Source organism: Hippichthys cyanospilos, chromosome 19 (assembly GCF_059441005.1).
Source record: "Hippichthys cyanospilos isolate Australia breed blue-spotted pipefish chromosome 19, RoL_Hcya_1.0, whole genome shotgun sequence".
NCBI classification, from domain to species: Eukaryota; Metazoa; Chordata; class Actinopteri; order Syngnathiformes; family Syngnathidae; genus Hippichthys; species Hippichthys cyanospilos.
In genome coordinates this window covers 3058523-3078575 of record NC_142387.1, presented here as the reverse complement: position 1 = coordinate 3078575, position 20053 = coordinate 3058523, and the positions used below count along the sequence as shown (strand labels likewise).

The following is a 20053-nucleotide window of genomic DNA, read 5'->3' as shown; positions in this document are numbered from 1 at the left end:
GTACAAATTGACATATCTGATCTTGTCAGATCTAACCACAGAGTACATAAAAAATCGAATTAATAAAGTTCGACAATTGATTTTGGAAAACATTTAAAACATGACCTGAATTTGTCGAAACCACATATATCTGTCTGACAACGATGCAGCTAGCACAGGTTCAGTTTACATTCAGTACCTGTGTGAGTTGTTTGTCTTTTGCACAGCTGAGGTATTGACTCACCTGCAACCCTGAAAAGGACAATAAATAGGAGGAAAAATTGGACGAATAAATTATGATTTCTTTTTCTTAAAAAAATTTCTGTATGAATGTTTATATTTTCTGACATTAGATATTATATAGATAGATAGATAGATAGATAGATAGATAGATAGATAGATAGATAGATAGATAGATAGATAGATAGATAGATAGATAGATAGATAGATAGATAGAGATAGATAGATAGATACTTTATTCATCCCCGTAGGGAAATTCACATTTCCAGCAGTATCCACCAGTATATTTAAAACATATTGTCATTTTATATAATATAAAATGTATCATTTTCATTAAGTATAATTGAGAAAGGCAACCCTGAAAGGACAAGCGGATGGGGAAAAATTGGATGGATAAATTAAGATTTATTTTTTAATTAAATAATTTTCTTTAGATTTTTTTGTATATATTTCTGACTTTAGATATTATGTTCAATAAATATTGTCATTTTACTTAAACTACGGGTATATGTAATGTGCATAGGCACAATTAATTGTAAGAAAGGTAAAATAGCAGCTCACAATGTCAATTAAAAACAATTATCGTTTGGTTGTTAAATACTTTTGGAGCCTGGGGTATGAAGTTGCCAGAATAGCTCCTTCACAACTAAATAAAAAGTAAAACGTTAAATTCCAAGTGATGTGGAACCTTGAAGTAACACTATTGTGCATAAACAGGGATCTCCTGCGAGCTTGTTCAAGTACTGAAATCGTTGAAGCGCCTCGATGTGTTTTAGTTGCAGGGGGCCAATGAATGGATCTTCCCATGGAAAGGTGAGGGTATCCAATTGGCTTAGATTTCAACACCCTCCCTCCACACCTGCGCAATGCGCCTCCCGGAATGTGGCGCGGGTTACGAAGTGACTGTACACACATGAGCCATTAGCAGGCCAGTTGACTTCCAATCGGGTTTGGAGGAGGATGGATCCATATCGAACCGTTACCTTTTAAAATTTCCATTCAAAAGTTAAAAATGGCGGAGTGGAAGACAAAAATAAGCTACAGTTGCAATTCGTCCTACCATGCTTACGCCTACGGCCTCGTGTACCATTCTGGCGAAGAACAGAAAAACTGCGAGGCTAACGGCTGGGGCGAGGCGGGACCGCCGGATTTTAACAACTACACGCCGAGTGTGGCGGCGCAGGTCTACTATGCGGCGGCCGCCGCCAAGAGCCACCACGGGATGTCTCCGCCCCACAGCCCCGAGCAGCTCGTCGCTAACGGCCATTGCCATTACCAGGGTTCCGTCTACCTCAGCGAGAGTCAAACTGGCCGCATTCTTCTTTCTGGAACTCCCCGAACCGTCCACGATACAACCGCGGAGGAGAGCAGAAGCACCAGAAGCGATTCCAACAGTGGCTCGGAAGCTCACGCCTCTCCTGGTACGTTAGCCTTAGCTAATGCGAGCATTTGCTACCCTATTTAAGTGCTATTCGAAGTTCACGCTACGCGCACAGTAGTAGATACAGATATATAGTTGCAATTGTTTCTCGTGACGGTTTTATCGAGAACTCAAGAGTGCTCGGGTTTTGTTTTGTTTGTTTTTTTTGTTCGTTTTTTGGGGGGTTCTGCTTTTATACGCGCCGTCATGTTTGTTAATTGTCGTTTTAACCCTTTAGGCGCCAAAGTAACATAATTGCATCAAGCTACTTTTACACAGTATGACTTTATTTCGAAACATTATGAAGCCACAACCCTTTCGGATAATGAAATAAAAATGTATAGAAAAACAAGTTTAAAATGCGAACCTATTCAGAAATAAATTGAACCCTCCTAAATTTCTTGCAAGGAACAGTAAAAATGTCCTTAGGCCCACGTGTGTACTTGAAATCCATTATCTAATTTCAACCATTGTTCTGTTTATTTTTCAAGAAAAGCAAAGTCTGGGTCAATGTGATCCCGATAAGTGTTTAATTAACCGAAAATGTACTATACTATAACTATATATTCGCATATTTTTGCAAATGTACTCACAAAGTAACAAGGCAATAATAATTTACACCTGTGCGTTAATTTCTATGCAGCAGTAATAACACCTTGGGTCAATTTAAGACGAGTTTATATATAATTACCTCAGTGTTTCTCAAATAGTTGGGCGGCTCTCCCATGACAGGTCGTGAGGCAGTGCAAGGGGGATTTGACCCCAGGGATAAGGATTCGTTTTTGCCATGTGAAAGTGTAATCGTGATAAAATAAGGATTGGTATCTCTTTTTTTCCCCAAGCACTTTGATGCACTTGGGTTTTTTTTTTCTGCTTAGACAAACCTTTAACCTGTATAAATGCTGTTGAAAAAAAAAAGCAATTAACAGTTGAAAGTTTTTTTTATATTGCTCTTGACAATTTTATAGATAAGCTTATTTATGGTCGATGTGGCAAGTTGAGGGGGGGGGTTGTTTTCTCTTTCCTAGGTGGGGCTTCGCAAAATATAATCAAGAAGCACTGAATTCACCCACTTTCAGAAACAAACCGTTTTACCCGTGTAACCCTGCCAAAAAATCTCTTAATTCCCCCCTTCATTTTTATGGAGGACTGAAAAATCAATAAGTAAATGTGCCATTAAATAAGTGTCATTATGATGAATTAATCAATTCAATAATTAAATGTTTAATTAAATGTTTCATTAATTAAATAAATCAATGTTTTATTAAATGTGCACTGAATTAAATGGATTACCATGTATAAAATTATTTTTCTATTTAATTCAATATTTCTGTCAAAATTTGATGGGTTGGTCCTAACACCTGATTGGTTGCCGATGCTTTTCTAGCTGAGACAAAGTAGGAAGGACATTCCAGCGTGGGACATCCCTCGATTCCAATTCCAAAACAAGATACCGAACTTGGACCCAGGTGGCTGCCCCCACCGAGGGGGAGATCACGTCAAACCGAGAAAGCTTTTCTTCAAAAAGTGGATGAAAAAAAAAAAAAAGAAGAAATGAGGAACCTTCCCACTATTCTTTGCATTTTAAGCCAAGATTGGGCAAGATAACTAATCAGGAATTAGGGCCCGCTCATCAAACGAGGGAGTTTGACAGATAAAATGAATTCATGAAACGCTTCAACACAGAACATGAAATATATATATATATATATATATATATATATATATATATATACACCCTGATAATGAAACATTTATTTAATTAATGACACTTTTATTTAATGGTACATTTATTTATTGAATTTATTCAATTATTTAATGGTACATTTGGCACTTTCGCTGTTCCACACATTTTGACCTGGGTCAAAATTTGACCACTTTTTTTATTGGAAGAAAAAAACCAGTTCCTAACATTTTAAAAGTTTGTAACCAAAATGCATTCCAAAAAATTGTTTACAAATGCTATGTTAAGCACAGGTCTTAAGGCACCAAAAAAACAGTTTGACCCACAGGAGGGGTCAACAAATGAGACCTGGAGTACTCATTCATTGTGGAGGGAGCAGGCTACCAATTTGATAGCGGGTTTTTTGTTTGTTTGTTTGTTTTGTTTTTTTACAAATGCACTCAAATTCCATTCATCTTCTAAGTTATCTAGGTACTGATTATTATTATTAAAAATAATGATCAAGATTGAAGACTTAAGAAATAATGGATAAATGTAGGTAAGTACATAACATTTCAAAGATCAAAATTTACATAGAAGTAATACAAACATTGTTCTGTGACGAATATTAAGAAATAAGTATATAACAAGAAAATTATTTGGAGACTAAGCAGTCAATCAGTGTACTTTTGCGAGCTCTGATTGGTTGGCTTTGTGGCACATTCGTAATGTGTGTGTCAATCTGAGTGTACAGAAGGGACAAACCCGAGCGCGCTTTCATTGCTCACTTGTCGTTCTCAAAATCTATCCTTGCATGCTCAGAATCTTTCATTGCTGGCTCACGGTAGTGGCAAAAATATAATTCCATAAAAAAGTACTGTCTTCAGGTCTGAATAAAACAACAAAACGGGAAGTCAAATAATACATAATGACATAACAAGGAGCCAGAAAGTTAAAAGCGAAAACGAAACACTTAAGAAGCTCAAGAAGAGGAACAAAACAGACATGTTAAAGTTAGGGCTGCACAGTCAATCGAATTTCAATTGTGATCACAATATTGGCTGCCACGATTAATTAAGATGATCCTCGGTGCTATTAGCATTTAAAAAGCTGGCTACATAGTACATGTCAAATCAAGCACTTTCAGTCACCCTAAGAAATAGCATGCGAGCAAATCCTGCAAGAAGGGCAGCATTTTGGTTAATGCCTGATGCGCTCCGCAAGTTCAACGCAGCTCCTTGCGTCAAAATGACATCTTTTCGGCGACCTCGCCCCTTTGCGCGATGTCCCTGCTGGCCAGTTTTTCCGCAACGCTTGAAAGAATTTCACTCGTTTGAATCTACTAGTGTTGTTAGGATGCTGTAGACTCAGTTTACTGCCACCAGTATGGGAGAATATCAGCTGACCGTGGGGAAAAGCCGCTCAGAGTATAAAGTGCTACAAAACGCGTGCCGGCGGGATTCCACGCATTTTCTTTCACGCATCAAGAGTGGGACGCATTGCTGAAGTTGGTTTCTTGGGTGCGCTTCCAAGATTTCAGGTTTCAATTTCACCTTAAAAGCCTTTAGATGACAATGTTTCCCACATGTATGCATGACAAAAAAAAACTCTGCTTTTCTCACCCCCTAATGTACCGTACTAGCTGTCAATTGAAACACATATTGAAAAATCCGATTGGCAAAAAAATGACCAAAATTGACATTTTGACTACTCAGTCCATACTCACTTCAAGTGATTCTGGTACTTTTAAGTAGCCTCCCATCAGCACCAGAGTGAAAGGACGTTGAGTTTCTCACCTGATTTCTTATATATACACCTTGCTAGCTGTCAATTGAGACCCATTTTGGAAAATCCGATTGGCAAAAATTGGACTAAATGGGTGTGAAATGGCCAAAAACAACATTTTGACTGCTGAATGGCTGTACTTCAAGTGATTCTGATACTTTTGTACTGTTTTTGTAGTGTGGTCTTGGTTCGAAGTAGGCTTAATTTTGTTTTCATTGGTTTGCACTCAGCAAGTAAGTTAGCGGTGTTGCCCTGTGTGCCAAGTTTTTGCCATAATTATTATTTACTTTAGTTTATTGATTTTATTTTTAAGTATCAAGCCTTGAAGCCTCGTTTATATATAATGTTCTGATTGTTTAAAAAAAGTTGTTTGATCAAACATGATGAATAATTGTGATTTCAATATTGACCAAAATAATGGTGATTATTATCTTGGACATTATCGTGCATCCCCAGTTGAGTTGAAACAAATGATTTTTCAACCAAAATGGACTCAGTTATATCAGTGGTTGGAATATTGAGAAGATGATGACAGATGCTACATGTAAGTTCATTCTAATATTTTAATACATTTCACATGCACTTTTAACTTTGTCCTTTTTATGGTGCAATTTTTGGGACTCCAAACATTCCTGTTGGCACACATAGCTTTTTAGTATTGCGGGTGGTGGGGACTGCGATTCGCTGGCAACCAGACCAAGGTTTACCCCGCCTACTGGCTGAAGACTTGGTGCAGCAAGCCAGCGACCCATGCGAGGATAAGCGGCAACAAATAATGGATGGTGTCCCGGGGACGCAGCAGTTTTAGAGAGGTAAAATGAGCACGGTATTGCCATAATTAACTCTTCTTGTGTTCCTCCCCAGAATCGTGGAATTTTTGTAGCAACCAAGAAAGTGGTCCTCCACCGGCAGACCCAGCAACATGGGTGAACAGAGAGCTCAGCGATGACGCAAAAAACAGGAGCCCTGATGCAGGAGACCGTGTTTCTGGCTTGTTTATGGAGGAGCTGCCCTCATGCACCGATTCCAGCAATCAGAACATTAACACTTTGTCTCTACAAGCGCCCTCACCAGAAACCAAAAAATCAAATGCCAATGCTGAGGCCCGTAAAGGAAAAGTGCGTGCGGTCTTCTCCGAAAGCCAGATGAATACTCTTGTCCAGCGGTTCAGTGTGCAGAGATACCTCACCCCAGCCGAGATGAAGAACCTAGCTGAACTCACGGGCCTTACCTACAAACAGGTAATCAGTTGGGTGGGTGAGGCAGAGTTCATCTTAAAACAGTTCTCATTAGTAATTTTTATTCTCATTGCGTGTAGGTGAAGACTTGGTTTCAAAATCGAAGGATGAAGCTGAGGAAACACCAGAAAGACAACAACTGGGTGGCTACCAAGAGCCGCATCCAAGCCATCCCCGTTGACGGAGCGTTAATAAACCACGTTCCAACTGTAAGAAAAAACTATTTACTGTTATATAATTTTGTCACTTGAGTGGTACTCATATATATTTACACACACACACAAAACTGGTCAATGTCGTTCGGCCAGCAGCATCTTGCAGCCCAGCCTGTGTGACGGACCGCTGCCTCATTATCCGTGCAATTTTTTTTTCCTTTCGTCCTACATGATCAGGATTTCCACTTGAAAACTGCTGTACATATTGGCCAGAAGGCAACCTTGCCAGTGGTTTTGCTTAGTTTTTCGATTACAACAAATCTTTTGAAATGGTGAAATGCATGGGCAGTGTGTGCATAATGTATCTCAATTTTATCACCTCTCATATCAACTGAGGGGCAATTCTGTGGAGTATCATGCCCTTGCCCCGTGACACTAGAAAGCAACCAATGTGACCATGTGACCACTATTTTTTCGGCTCCATTAAATGTAAGACTCACAAAAGCAATTGAATGAAGCACCAATGACAGTTCGCAATGGGCTCCAAGATGTGACCACTCCCAGCCAGTCAACATTCGCACCAGCAAGTAGCAAGTTAGCCAGATACTTGTCTATATACAGCACTGAGTACTGAGAGCGCAGCAATGATCTTGAATGCTCATAGATGCATGAATCAAGAAAATACCACATTGGAGGTGTTTTCAAAAGCAGTCTTAACATGGCTAAAAGTTCCAAAAAGTTGAATTAGCAAGGCGTGGCGCATCACCATTATAAAAAGAACAGGAAATGGAACTGATTCTGTCACCTGTTTTGTCTTTTCAGTATCTACCAGAGAGCCAAAGGCCAACGCTCACGGAGCGCTACAGTCATGCGATGATGATGGATGCAGTCCTCAAGAAGACAGCTCCACAGAATCTGGCCCTCTATCTTGCAAGAATGGCTGGCGAATCTACCCCATATTCCACGTGGTCATCTGGTACGCCTCAAGCGCCAATGCCTACTAGGCCAGCCCCGTTTGGCTGGTCTGTGACCCCAGGCATGAATCAGTATGACTACAACCCAGGTGTATTCTACTCTAACGGCAATACTGAGCCAGACACCAGTCTTGAAGGCAAAGATGAATCTTTCAACGGCCAAAACTCACCGCTCAGTATTGTACATAACATGGGCCAGTAGGATGCTTCTGTTGCGTATACATCTTTCTCTGCATGGGTCCTGAGATTGTTTTTCACATTCTTAGTGCATGGATAGGTATAGTTTATATAGCCGAGCAAAAAATGTGGCCTTTTTTCCCCATCAAGTTTTATTTCTACGTCCAACTATTTAAAGTTTGATCATGTGCTCTTTGTACTTGGTAACACTTGCTCTTTTTTTTTTCATTTTTCTTTTTAATGTTGGAAGGACTTATCAATCTGTCCATATTTTACCTTTTAAACAGTTTGTGTGGAAACCAAGAGCATTTGCTTCTGTATTCAGTTCCTGCACATACAGTAACACCTCAGTTAGTGCACATAACACCGTCGTCTTCTAAATACAATTCAGTGACTATGGTAAGATAGTTGTCTATTTACTAAAATGTTTTATTGAAAGCTGCATTTAAAACAAAACAAATCACAGTTAACAGTATACACAATGTCAATATTGCGCCCCTCACCAATATTATGCAACTTATTTAAATCTCATCCTCTGCAGAACCGATGAAAAAGATTGATTTTTAACGGTTTAGAGCAGGCTGACAAAAATAAATAGTATTGCAAATTTATGAAACTACAGATTGGCAGCATTCGTGGGTGCTGACAAACGTACTCATCATTCCTGATGGGCCGAGGGGCTCCGACAAGTCACATCATCCCTTTACGATACTTGGTTTTATTGTTTGTACATTTGCCCTACATGCATCCTTCAACAGACGATCCATGATACTCTCATCCATTCTCAGCCTTTACCTCTGGCTCCGGTCTCAGCTCCAGTATCTTCTCAAATGTGTGTGCATGAGCATGAAAAGAACAAAGACCACCCTTCTATGTGGTGAGCTAAGTCTTTCCACAGATTAAGTGAGAGCCTAGTCCATCTTAAGGCTGCGGTAGATATAGCGAATGAATGCCAGTGATGCCCAGAAGGACACACTGCCCAGCATCAGTGAGAAGACCAGCGCCGTGAGCAGGCAGTAGCCGAAGAACTCCGTACTCTGCACGAGGCCACTCATGGAGGATCTGTTCCGGTAGTAGAAGACCGAGTAAAGGAAGATGAAGAGGCCCGTGGAGCCCGTGCTTAGCACGCTCCGCCACCACCAGCGGTAGTCTTCGCCTGACAGCAGAAAGTAGGTGAGGGCCACAGAGATGCAGGCACCCACTGAGAGGAGGATGGCAAAGACACACAGCAGAATGCCATAGAGTGTATAGTGTTCCCTGCCCCACACTGTTGCAAAAATGTAGAAAAGCTCCACTGAGATGGCGCTGAGGGGAAAAAGTTGGAAAGAACAAATTGGTATTTGGGTAAAAATTCATTCATACGGTATAAAGGAGCATTTGGGCTACACTGTCGTTTGTCAACACCACCATGTTTTTGTAGAACAGGTACATACCCAAGTAATAACTATCCTGATTATTTAAATTGGCTATTTCTTTAAAATTACAAAATGCTGACCAAATGCACCACTCCTTTAGAAGAGGTATTTCCAAATAGCTACTTGTGGTTCAGGTGTGGACCAAGTCTTGAGAAAAGACTTGTGTGGTGCCGCGATCAGTTGCTGTTAAATAAAGGAAGTGTGTGCATTGCCGAATGGCTATTTTTCTTTACTCACATACATTACCGTGGCAAACTATCAGTAGATATATTTAGTACTGCATCCGATTTTGTGATCATGTAACCAAAATAAGCCAATAAAGTAGTTACAGTAACAGATTTGCAGGGTTGAAGATCCTTGTTCAAAATTAATAGTGAACTCAGAAAACGCTTTTTTAGAGTGGCTGAATGGACCACTACTTCTGAATTACTTAAACGTTAACCTTTATTTGCAGAGGTAAGCACTTCGTTAGCACTGACGAACGGTCTGTGAATCCGTCGTTGACAGAAACCCGTTTTACCGATTGACCGTTGCATGACAAGAATGCGAAAAAAACCACTCATTAAAAATATCAGAATTGCAATTTTCATCCGTCGTCGTAATCATCGGGATAGACATTCCATCCAATGTCCGTCGGATATCCGTCGTATGTCCATCAGCCCGCCACACCAATGTTTACTTACTGAAATATAATTCAGCCGATTCGCATGTTTAACCGCTATACTGCTGCATCTTTATATTACAAGCTGCAATCAACCTACAGTCCATGTGACGATCGTCACTTTAAAGCACCACCAAGCTGTGGAGAAATACATTGACCAATGACGGACCAGAAAACAACAAAAGTCAAATGTTGCCCTCTATCGGCGGCGGAAGGTTGGGCAGAACTACACCGACACTGACAAACCTACGATTACAATTTTGTCTGGCTTGAAAAAAGTGACAGCCCGACGATGAGGGAAAGGGGGCGGGATTCTGACGAATGTCGGACCAGCAGAAAATAAATTGCTCACATCTGTATTTTTTTGCCTGTCAGGTGTTACTGGGAAGTTAGCCCAACAGGATACAAGAGCTGCTTTATTTTATTTTATTATTATTTTATTTTTTTACCAGCGTTTTCTTTTTCAGGTTGCAGGAATCAAAATACAATTTGTACTTAATTGTATGTTTAACCCTCATACCCTTGAACTGTCAAACTCCAATCCACTATGGCCTGTGCCCTGCATGTTTTCCAAGTTTTCAAATGATTGACTCATTAAGAAGAGCTTGCAGAGCTCATTGATGAGCTAATCATTTGAATGAGGTGTGTTGCAAAAAAAAATCTGGAAAACATGCAGAACACAGACCCTTGTTGACTGGAGTATGACTGTTCAAGAGTAAGAGGATACACATTTTGTGCCTGTATAGTGGATATTTAAGTAATTAGTGTTCTTCGTAAATGTGAACTGTTCTAAGGGTTTGGAAATAGGTTTGAAAATAATTTCACATTTCTGTATTCTTGAGAATACATTCAGTCATTCCCATGTATTGTTATCTTTTAGAGATAAAGCGTGAATAGCAAATATTCACTGAATTCATTTCAGTACTGCCCTAATACTCCTTCATGTTTCTTTACATTCACACTCAAACACAACTGAAAACTATTTTAATCATTCAGAAATACCAATCTCACCTGAATGGCAAGAAGCCGCCAATGGCCATGTGTACAGCAGCATGCTTGTACCAGGGCTGTGTGGGGATCTGCCGGGGAATGTTGCGAGTACGGCAGGGGGCCTGGAAGCCACCCGCTCTGTTCTTGCCCACGATACCACCGATGACAGTGAGCGGGAAACCCACCAACACCCAAGCCCCCAGCAGGAGAAGCACAGTGCTGGCTGGCAAGGCCTGTGTAGAACCACTCCACCAGTGGATGGAGTTAACCACGCTCCACGTCAGAAACAGGGGAGCTGCGGGAGTAATGGATAAATAGCTCAAAATAATCGCTCATATTATGATTTCAGGTTTTGTTTTGTTTTTTAATTGGTATCTTTTAATTTGAATACTCACTGACGAGCCCTTACACTACACATAGACAAACGTCTTAAATTAAAATGAGAATTATTGTCATGTTCAGGGTCACTGGTGAGATGTGCTCGGTGGAGAAAGAGCTAGTCTGCTCCCTACGCTCTAGTATGAAGTGTAGGGATGACGTTTTGTTTAGTTTTGTCATGGAAGTTTGCGCCAAAAATAATAAAAGGTAGGCATGGTTTTATTAAACACCTTTCATACGCTCTTTTATGTCTAGATAGATGTATAGATGAATAATGATCTGATTCACAGTCACCAAAGCGAGTGGGGGGTGAAATCTTTATCTTATGTCTGGCTTAGAGGCGACCATTACTGCAACAAAGAGTAAAATTCCTTTACTAGATGTGGTCAAGTAGCTATTCAAGGAGTGATACTGTCAAAAGATAGATGCGCGGATAGGATTCCTTATTGACACTAATGCACCCAAGGATACTGATCCAAGGGCAAGCCATTGCCAGCATGGAAGATGGCCCTTTGCTGTACAAACAAGACTCGGCGAGACGGTATTGTACAAACATTTTGGGACATTAGTCAGCATTTGTTCATACAGTAATCCCTCGTTTTTGGATAAAACTCCAGGGTGGAAGTAGATTACAACTAGTATGAAACCTTACAATATCGTATTTATTGTGCATTTTAGTGAGTAATTCAAACTTAAATTGGTTAGTCATTGGTCCCAAATTTGCTAGTGATGTTAAACGGAGAAGTAAGAAGATGGTTAGGATGGAAACGAAGCTGGAGATAGTCAAGAAATACAAAGAAGGCTAGGCTAGGCTAGACTACCATCGCTAGGGAATATGGCCATGACAAGCTCAAGTCACATCACCCCAAAGGTAAATAAATTTTTCATATATTTTTTTATTTATACATGTATATTATACATAAAAAGCAATTACTATACTTTGTTGTTACCAATTTTTAATATTTATGTATAATGTTGATGTTTTTACCTGGGGTTTTATACGCATTAGCTAATTACCATTGGTCTCAATTGCCCGCCATATGACGATTTCGCCTTACGATTCCAACCCCGGAATGGCTTAATTTCGTATCGCGGGGGTCCACTGCATGTGTACAGCAGTAGTTCCACATCCAAGGAGTAACCGTGGCATGTGCATTTACAGTTAACTCGTCTGTCTGGCATGCAGGGAACATCCAGCGCATCTTTCCGCAATACAGCTGTTTTTTTTTAATGAAAAATAATATCTGCGATTCACTGAGGAAGCAAACGGTGAGGCGCGAAGTAGCGCGCGATCAGTGTAAATCCAACTTTCATTAGTCAGAAATTCATATCTCGGAAACCTCCTGCAGGGGGAAAAGTATGTCATTATGTCCACTTATCTGTCTTACCATTAACAACTTTCTGAAAAAAACTTACCAGAAAAAAGTGACGAGGTCAAGATGATGTTCCACACCCAACGCTTGCCATTAATTTGCGTGTAAAAGCTGCATGAGATGTAACCTGAGACACAGCTGGTCAGAGCGTATAAAATGATTGCTGCGGAGTTAATGGCACCGTGGTGGTGGACATTGAACATTCCCAAGAGCGCCATGACAATGATTCCTATAAAAACAGCAACATAAATAACATTGGAAGCAAGATCAGAGTGTGTGGGTATGTACTATAATAAGCACCTGTGGCAAGAGTAAGGAACTGGGCGCCCACTCCTAAAACAGCACATAGAAGGCTTTTATAAGGGGGAAACCGAAACACATCGGTGTGTATGATCTTCCAGCCGTTGTCTCCTTCATCCAGGTCATCACAACCCGCCTCTTCCTCCACATTGTACCTACAGATGAGATCAAGCAGATTATTATAGATTATATAATATATTAAATGGAGGGTACTTGTAATACTTATCAAGCAGATATATTTGAAATGACAAGTACAAAATGCTTTGGTTTTCTGCAGGTTTTTTGGGCAACCCTGCAAGTACTGTTAGAGATTTTTGTTTGTTTTTTTTCATACAATAATTCATCGTTATTATAACAATCAATATCCAATTTATTATGCATTATAGTACAGTACGGTAAAGTTAGATGAAGCTTTAATTAAAGTGACAATATGTAAGGTTTAAGTTTTCCATTAGAAATGAATAAATTCAATTATAAATTTCAAAAACTTGCAAATAAAAGTGTTCTTAACGACCAAGAGTATATAACCGTAGGTCTAGTTATCATGAAATTATATTACATGGGTGGTGCCACTCCTCCGGAGGTTTCCATGTCTGTTATAGCTACCACAGCTGGAGTAGGAGTGTGTATTGCTGCATTTACCGTAATGCCCCTAAAGCTCCCACAGATACATGCGAAAAATTAGGAATACCCTCTTTAATTTGATAATTTGAAAGACAGTATAGTTACAACAATTAAAGTTTATAAACTTATGAAATACTATGACGTGCGGTTTGGTAAGCAGTGACCATGACAACATAATTCTGTCCCTCAGGTGTGGTGTAAACAGTTAAACGTTAAAAAAATCAGTAGCTTTACCACGTCTTAAATACTCTCGTAATTCCACAAATATGTTCCCAAAAATGAAGGCTAAAAGTATGGATGCGTATTATAAACGGTAACTTAAAAAAAAACAAAAAAAAACGTTTTTTTTTTCTCGACACCATTCAAGAAAGATTGATCCGTCAGCCATACAAGCCGAGTTTTGACGCACATTTTTTTATCAGCGGTAGCCTTACTTACAATAATTACCGTAACTGGACAAGCTAGAGGGCGGAAGTCAATTGACTGTGAGCAGCTAGTGCCCTGCAACTATCAGCTTGTGTTAGCTGAGATTAATAAGGCATTACTTTCAATAAAAGAAACAAGCAGACTGAACCAACATCCGAATCCATCCTTGTTCACACACGGGAATATTACTAAATCAGAGAGGTTATGATTTCTCCAGCTGATTCAATTAGGAGTGGCAAGGCTGTGCACATCGGTTAGAGAGCACAGAAAGGTATACGATTTAACTCGTTTATTAATTGTGGTATTTTGGCATACACAACTTGGTGGAACACAGATGGTGCACAGCTTCGGGTATATGGCAAAATGAACTCAAGCTGCGTTGCGAGGAAAAGAAAAACAAATGCATCGAGCACATTCAATGTAATACTGGCCCAGGGTTCACTGACCGCTCACAATTTGGGAAATTTGAAACACACCTAAATTAACCCACAACAAATATACAACTTATAAATATGAACACAAGAAAATATGAAGAATTGCTAAAGATGAGATTCATTCTTTTTTGCTATAGTTTTTGCAATTGTTGCAAAATTGTTGCTGCATCCTATACACTGTGAGATAAGAAAATACCAGAATTTGACCCTAAAATTAAGGGTGCGTCCTATACACTGGTGCATCCTATATTTGGGGAATTACGGTAGTTATCTTTTTAACCTTGCAAGATGAAAATGATCAAGCATGTTAGATACTTGCAGAAATGTCTTGCGAGACGTAAACCTAATTGAAACTGGCTTGGCTGAAAGCTAGCATCGCATCGTTATCTTTCCCTTCTCTGAACCACCTCCCCTTCCGCTCTGTGCTCAATAAAGAAATAGCCATTTACACCACAGCCTAATATATACTATCAAATTTAATTGCAGCAAATCAAAATGCCCACTCTGAAATATTTTTCTCTTGATTACCATTTTCAAGCAGTAGTTGGTGCTTATCAAATTGCTTCTACTTCTCATACATGAAAAGAACAATAAATCAATGGTCTCCTTGACTGGCAACAAACCTGGCAAAGTCGTTCTTAAGAACTCGCATGAGAATGATGATGACAAAGCCCAGCAGCAGCACCACTAGCACTAGTGAGTTGATGATGGACAGCCAGTGGATCTCCAGCGTTTTGGGGAAGAAAGAGTAGTCCCTGAGTCGTTCTGCTCGACGGGCATGAGGCAAGGGGGACTCGAACCAGCGCACGCTGTACGTGTGTGTGACTGTCAGGCTTCCTCCACCTACTCTGACGCCACCTACTACTGCTCCAGCACCGTCCTCCAAGGGGACGGGTTTGACATCCTTAACAGATACGTTGGCGAAGATCACAGAGTCGCCATTGTATTCAATGTTGAAGTCCAGGTGAGTCCACAGGCCCACCTGTTGGCGATAATCAAAGAGAAGCGGAATCAACGTGAGGATGTTGCAACAGGAATCTTGTATCAGGGTGTAAACAAGATTTTTGGGGCCGATCAGTAAGTCAAAAAACAACCACCGATTTGATACAAAGTAATACAGTATATCTAATAATGTTTATTTACTGTACATTTAGAAATTCACCTTTAGTTATTTAATTTAAAAGAGGTAAGGTGTTATGATAGTGAAAAATTGTAGGTTGCTAGAGGATGCCAACAGCCAAAATAGTCACTTTTCATCCATCCATCCATTATCTAATGCCACCTATCCTCACAAGAATCGCAAGGGCTTGCTGGTGCCTATCCCAGCTGACTTCGGGCACAAGGCAGGGGACATCCTGAATTGGTTGCCAGCCAATTGCAGGGCACACAGAGACGAACAACCATCCATGCAACCCGTCACACCAAAAGAAAATTTAGTATGTCCAATACAACTGCAGTGCATGTTTTTGGAGTGTGTGACGAAGCCAGAGTGCCTGGAGAGAACCGACGCAAGCTCGGGGAGAACATGCAAACATCACATAGGAACGCCGGAGCAAGCTGGATTCAAACTCGGGTACCTTAACAGTGAGGCGGATTGCTAACCAGTTCCACTGAGCCACTAATCACTTTTCAGAGCACCTTCAAAACAGCATGTTTCCTCAACCATTAATAGAGAGTCAGCCACTTTCAACACTTCACATTGATCAATGTTGTAAAAATGGCACCGAAACTTGGATTGAAAAATAATAGATTTTTTGCAAAATAATGAAATAATGAAATGAGTAATGGTAGCACTTAAAAATGCGCAAACATTTTTCATTTATATTCAAGTGTATTCATGTTTAAAGGATGTGCATCGTTAAAACAACATGACAAAGAATCTGCAATAAAATAAAGCAACACGCTGCATTGCTCCATTGCAGCATGAATAGAAATGGAAAAAGATTAAAGAAAATGAATTAATTTTGTGCACCTTAACGAACAATGCAAGAATGAGATATGTACAGGTACATCTTTCTTTAAAATGATCTGTCACTGGATTTGAGGAAACTTAATGTACCAAAATTATGTGTGAAATCGGTACACTGCATCAGTATCAGTTAAAAGTTGCGTACTCAAACTGGTATCGACCTGAAAAAATGTGGTATCGAACATACCTCATTTTAGCAGCAGCCAAAAGCCATTTGTGACGGTCTGCCACATAAATGCGTACGTGAGCGACATAGCAGCTATAATGTTACAGTTATTTTGCGAGGCCGCAAAATGACGTCACTGATTGTTGGGCAAAGACAATTACAACCAATCACAAAAATATTGGACAATCTGATTGGCTAAGGTCTACTTCACATGAATACAAAATAAGATGTTTTTGTCGTTCACCAGGTCCCTGTTGAAAAAGTCAAGCCTGTTACTTAATAGCCCTCATTCCCTCAACCCCAGAGAGGTGAAGAGGTTTACCTTGTGGCTGTGAGGAAGAAACCCGCTCTCCTCTATGTATCCCACAAAACCCCAGATTGGAATGTCATCCAGAACAAATTCAAAGTAGTACAGCTCCTCAATTGCCTTGCGAAGCTGGTCCACCTGAAACATAGTTATTAAACAATTCATACAGTGAGTCACTTATGCAAATACAGAATACAAAAATATAATCCGTTATGTTTATGCAATTAAAAAACATTTCTGCACGAGGAACCAACTATTGTCAAGAAATTGTTTAATGTAAAAAAGGCCCATTATTGAAATTACAGTACTGCCTTATTGGATTCCATTATGCTGCCATGCAACACCGATGAAACATAATACATTAATAACAGTCACCCAAAAAAAATGTTTAATTACGGACAATGCCCTATGATTTAAAACACTTGCTGCAATAAAATCTACAGTTTGCTCACCAAGACACAGAATTTAGATCTAAATTAACGACAAATATTGGGTTTGTCCAGCAGAGCATTATAAAAACGTAAGATTCTTGAGGCAATACCTGTTTCTCAGAAAGTGTGAGCTGGCAAAGAGGTTTCTTCTCAACATTCTCTCGAAAGTGGATTTGATATAATGATTCGGCCATTCTGTCACCATCCAGCACTTCTCCCAGACTCAGAGACTTGTGATGTACCTGCAGAACAATCATTCATGCAATATTTCAAGTTGGCACAAAACTTTAGCAGGCCATGACTTGCCTTATAAATAGGCTTTACTGGTTAGTAATGAATTTTTCCTCCTCAAAAGGAGAAGGAAGAACTCTTAGAACACAGGTGTCAACTCCAGTCCTCAAGCGTCAGTATCCTGCATGTTTTCGAGCCCTCTCTCTCAAACACATCGGATTAGGATCATTTTCAAGCTCCTGCAGAGCTTGCCAATAAGATAGTCAATTGAATCAGGTATGGATCGTCCGTCTGTTGGCTCAATTCAATTCAAGAGTGCATCGGGTACATTATTCTGAGGTAAGACTGTCCAATTTTTTTTTTTTTAACCCATAAATTAGCTCTTTGTATGATGGTTTAAACTGGCGGATACACCATTGAAAAATAAAAGCCGGACTCCTGAACCTTTGTCTCATATTCAACTTATGATTTTAAACGAAAATGTTTTCAATATACAACCAAAACAAAGGAATGAACCTGCCGTTTCCGTACTTTTGGAGCAGATAGTTCTGGGTGCTGCACTTCAAGAAGATGTAAGCAAGTGGTAAGTATAACTGCTTTATACTGTAGTTCAGGGGCACAGGGTTAGAATCTCAGCTCCCCATTTTTTTTGAAGAGTTAATGGGTTTGCTCCTACTTCTATTCATTTATTGTCTTGAATGCTTGTCCTGATTGAGATAAGGGTTGGGACGGAAAATTTTCACAGCTGATTTTGGCAAGGAGGGTGTGCCTGGCTAGTCAACAAGTAATCGCCAGGCTCATATAAATGAACAGCTGTTGTATGCTTTATCACAATGATTATTTGTTACTATGTGTGGGGTGCATAGAACGTATTGTACTATATTTAAATTTTTTGACCTAACTTCCCCTTTAAAACTTAGCGATTCATTCACCACGCATGTTTTCAAAACGTAGGAACCCTTTCAAATTGAAAATGGAAAGCATGTAAACACACACGACAAATGCCAACATTCGAATGAGGGATTTTTGTCTGCAAAGGAGACTTGACATTCTCCACACATCCACTGTCGCTCCTTTGTTTAAATATTTCACTTAGATGGCTGGAAGTGTATTTGCATCAACCAAAAATAACGAGTTGAGGTTTCATGGGGCGCTTTCATGTATACACCTGTCTCTTTCTTTGTGTTACCAAAACCCATGAGAACCAAATAAGATGACAAAAAACTGACCTTGTCTGGCCTGCAAACAGGCAAGGTGTAGAAGTGATACGTCTCCTGAGGGTTATGGTAAGGACCCACTTTGTTGACATACAGGGTCACGTTGTCTCCTTGCTTGTAGCCTAGTGCTCCAGCTGACAGCAGGCATAGGACGTAGACGCAAAGCAGGCTCATTGTCTTGTGGTGGCGGTCTGGCAGATGTCCTCTTCCAAAGTGCATAACTTCTGTTGCAGACATCAAGTTATTAGGAAGGCAGCAATATTAGTATTGGCAAAAACTACTGTATGTATGTTCTTCATTTTGGACAAAAATAAATAAAAATGATCCAATTGTTTGACACTGATACATTTTTTGCACCCTGACAGAACTTAAAGTCAGGTAAAGTAGCATCCATATCAACTGTGTGGAGATACTTTAAGCTGGTAAACATGAAAATAACATTGTTCGCCGACAGCAAATTGTGCTTTGCAAGATGATTAATAAAATCCCCTCTCACCTGTACCAGCTGGATCAAAAACTGAGCAAGACATACTTTTTTTTTTTTTTTGGGGGGGGGGGGGGGGTGTTACTGTTGGTAGGTATAGTTTGGTTTACTGTAAAATCAACACTGTTAACCAACTCAGTGATTGTTACTCAGTGGTTCTTAAGTCAAACATGTTTGCATGATAAGACTTAGCCTTAAGCCTTAATTTGCATTTGTCCACGACTTTTAAAATTTATACTGCATTGAAAATGTAAGTTGTGATTTGGCACCGTACAAATAAAACTAAAGTGAAATGAAATTGAATGGATTTGCTTTATTGTATTTTGATGTTTGTTTGTTTGTTTGTTTTTTAAATAAGTCTCTCGCTGTAACGTCACAGCACAATGTCAAACCCAGATGAGATCAATGCACGTTCATTATTGGTTTGTGAATGAAATGTTTGTAATTTTATAATTATCATTTTATCTCCCCGGTGTGACTGATGCTCGATGCACGTTGAGCCAACAAACCTGTTCATGTGTCGGAATCGTCGAACTCCCAAGTCCCCACGTCGACAGCGGAGCTCAGTGTGTAGACTTACAAGTCAAACATTTAGACGAATGGTATGCAAATAGTGCTCAGGCATAAACGCGCCGACGAGCCATTTACGCCAAAATAGTTAAGTACAATTAACTACGCAAAAAACGCGAACACTTGAAAGGCTTCTAACTCCACGTCACCTTCAACAAACATACAAACAAAAAAAAAACATTAATGAAAGCTCACTTCAGTTTTCCACTTCCGGACTGGGCGGGAAACAAAACATGCCTACGTTGTACTGTACTCGCTTATTATGATCAGTATCAATACTCCACCGTGTCCAACTTGAAATGATTTTAACGGTGTATTGTGGACACGGGCCACCAAACATGTACGTTTAAAATGAATGTGAGACGACAACGGAGTGGCAATAACTGTAAATATTGGATTCCAGATGCGCAATGGCCAATGAAACGCTCTCTTGCTATAACAAGTCA

General features: G+C 39.8%; 2 protein-coding genes across 2 annotated transcripts; one reads left to right on the top strand and one right to left on the bottom strand.

Moving 5' to 3' along the window:
• The first annotated feature begins 1110 nt into the window (after positions 1 to 1110).
• On the top strand, positions 1111 to 7925 carry nanog (nanog homeobox). Its single transcript, XM_088402025.1, has 4 exons — positions 1111 to 1640; positions 5952 to 6328; positions 6406 to 6534; positions 7303 to 7925. Exons 1-4 carry the CDS (start codon positions 1232 to 1234, stop codon positions 7654 to 7656), a joined length of 1269 nt encoding a protein of 422 aa, XP_088258151.1. The 5' UTR covers positions 1111 to 1231; the 3' UTR covers positions 7657 to 7925.
• Positions 7926 to 8037: 112 nt separating this feature from the next.
• On the bottom strand, positions 8038 to 20011 carry tm9sf1 (transmembrane 9 superfamily member 1). Its single transcript, XM_088402024.1, has 9 exons — positions 19547 to 20011; positions 18566 to 18777; positions 17216 to 17347; positions 16690 to 16812; positions 14856 to 15214; positions 12749 to 12903; positions 12492 to 12677; positions 10719 to 10992; positions 8038 to 8936 (listed from the first exon to the last, which is right to left on the bottom strand). Exons 2-9 carry the CDS (start codon positions 18770 to 18772, stop codon positions 8543 to 8545), a joined length of 1830 nt encoding a protein of 609 aa, XP_088258150.1. The 5' UTR covers positions 18773 to 18777; positions 19547 to 20011; the 3' UTR covers positions 8038 to 8542.
• Between the last annotated feature and the right edge of the window lie 42 nt (positions 20012 to 20053).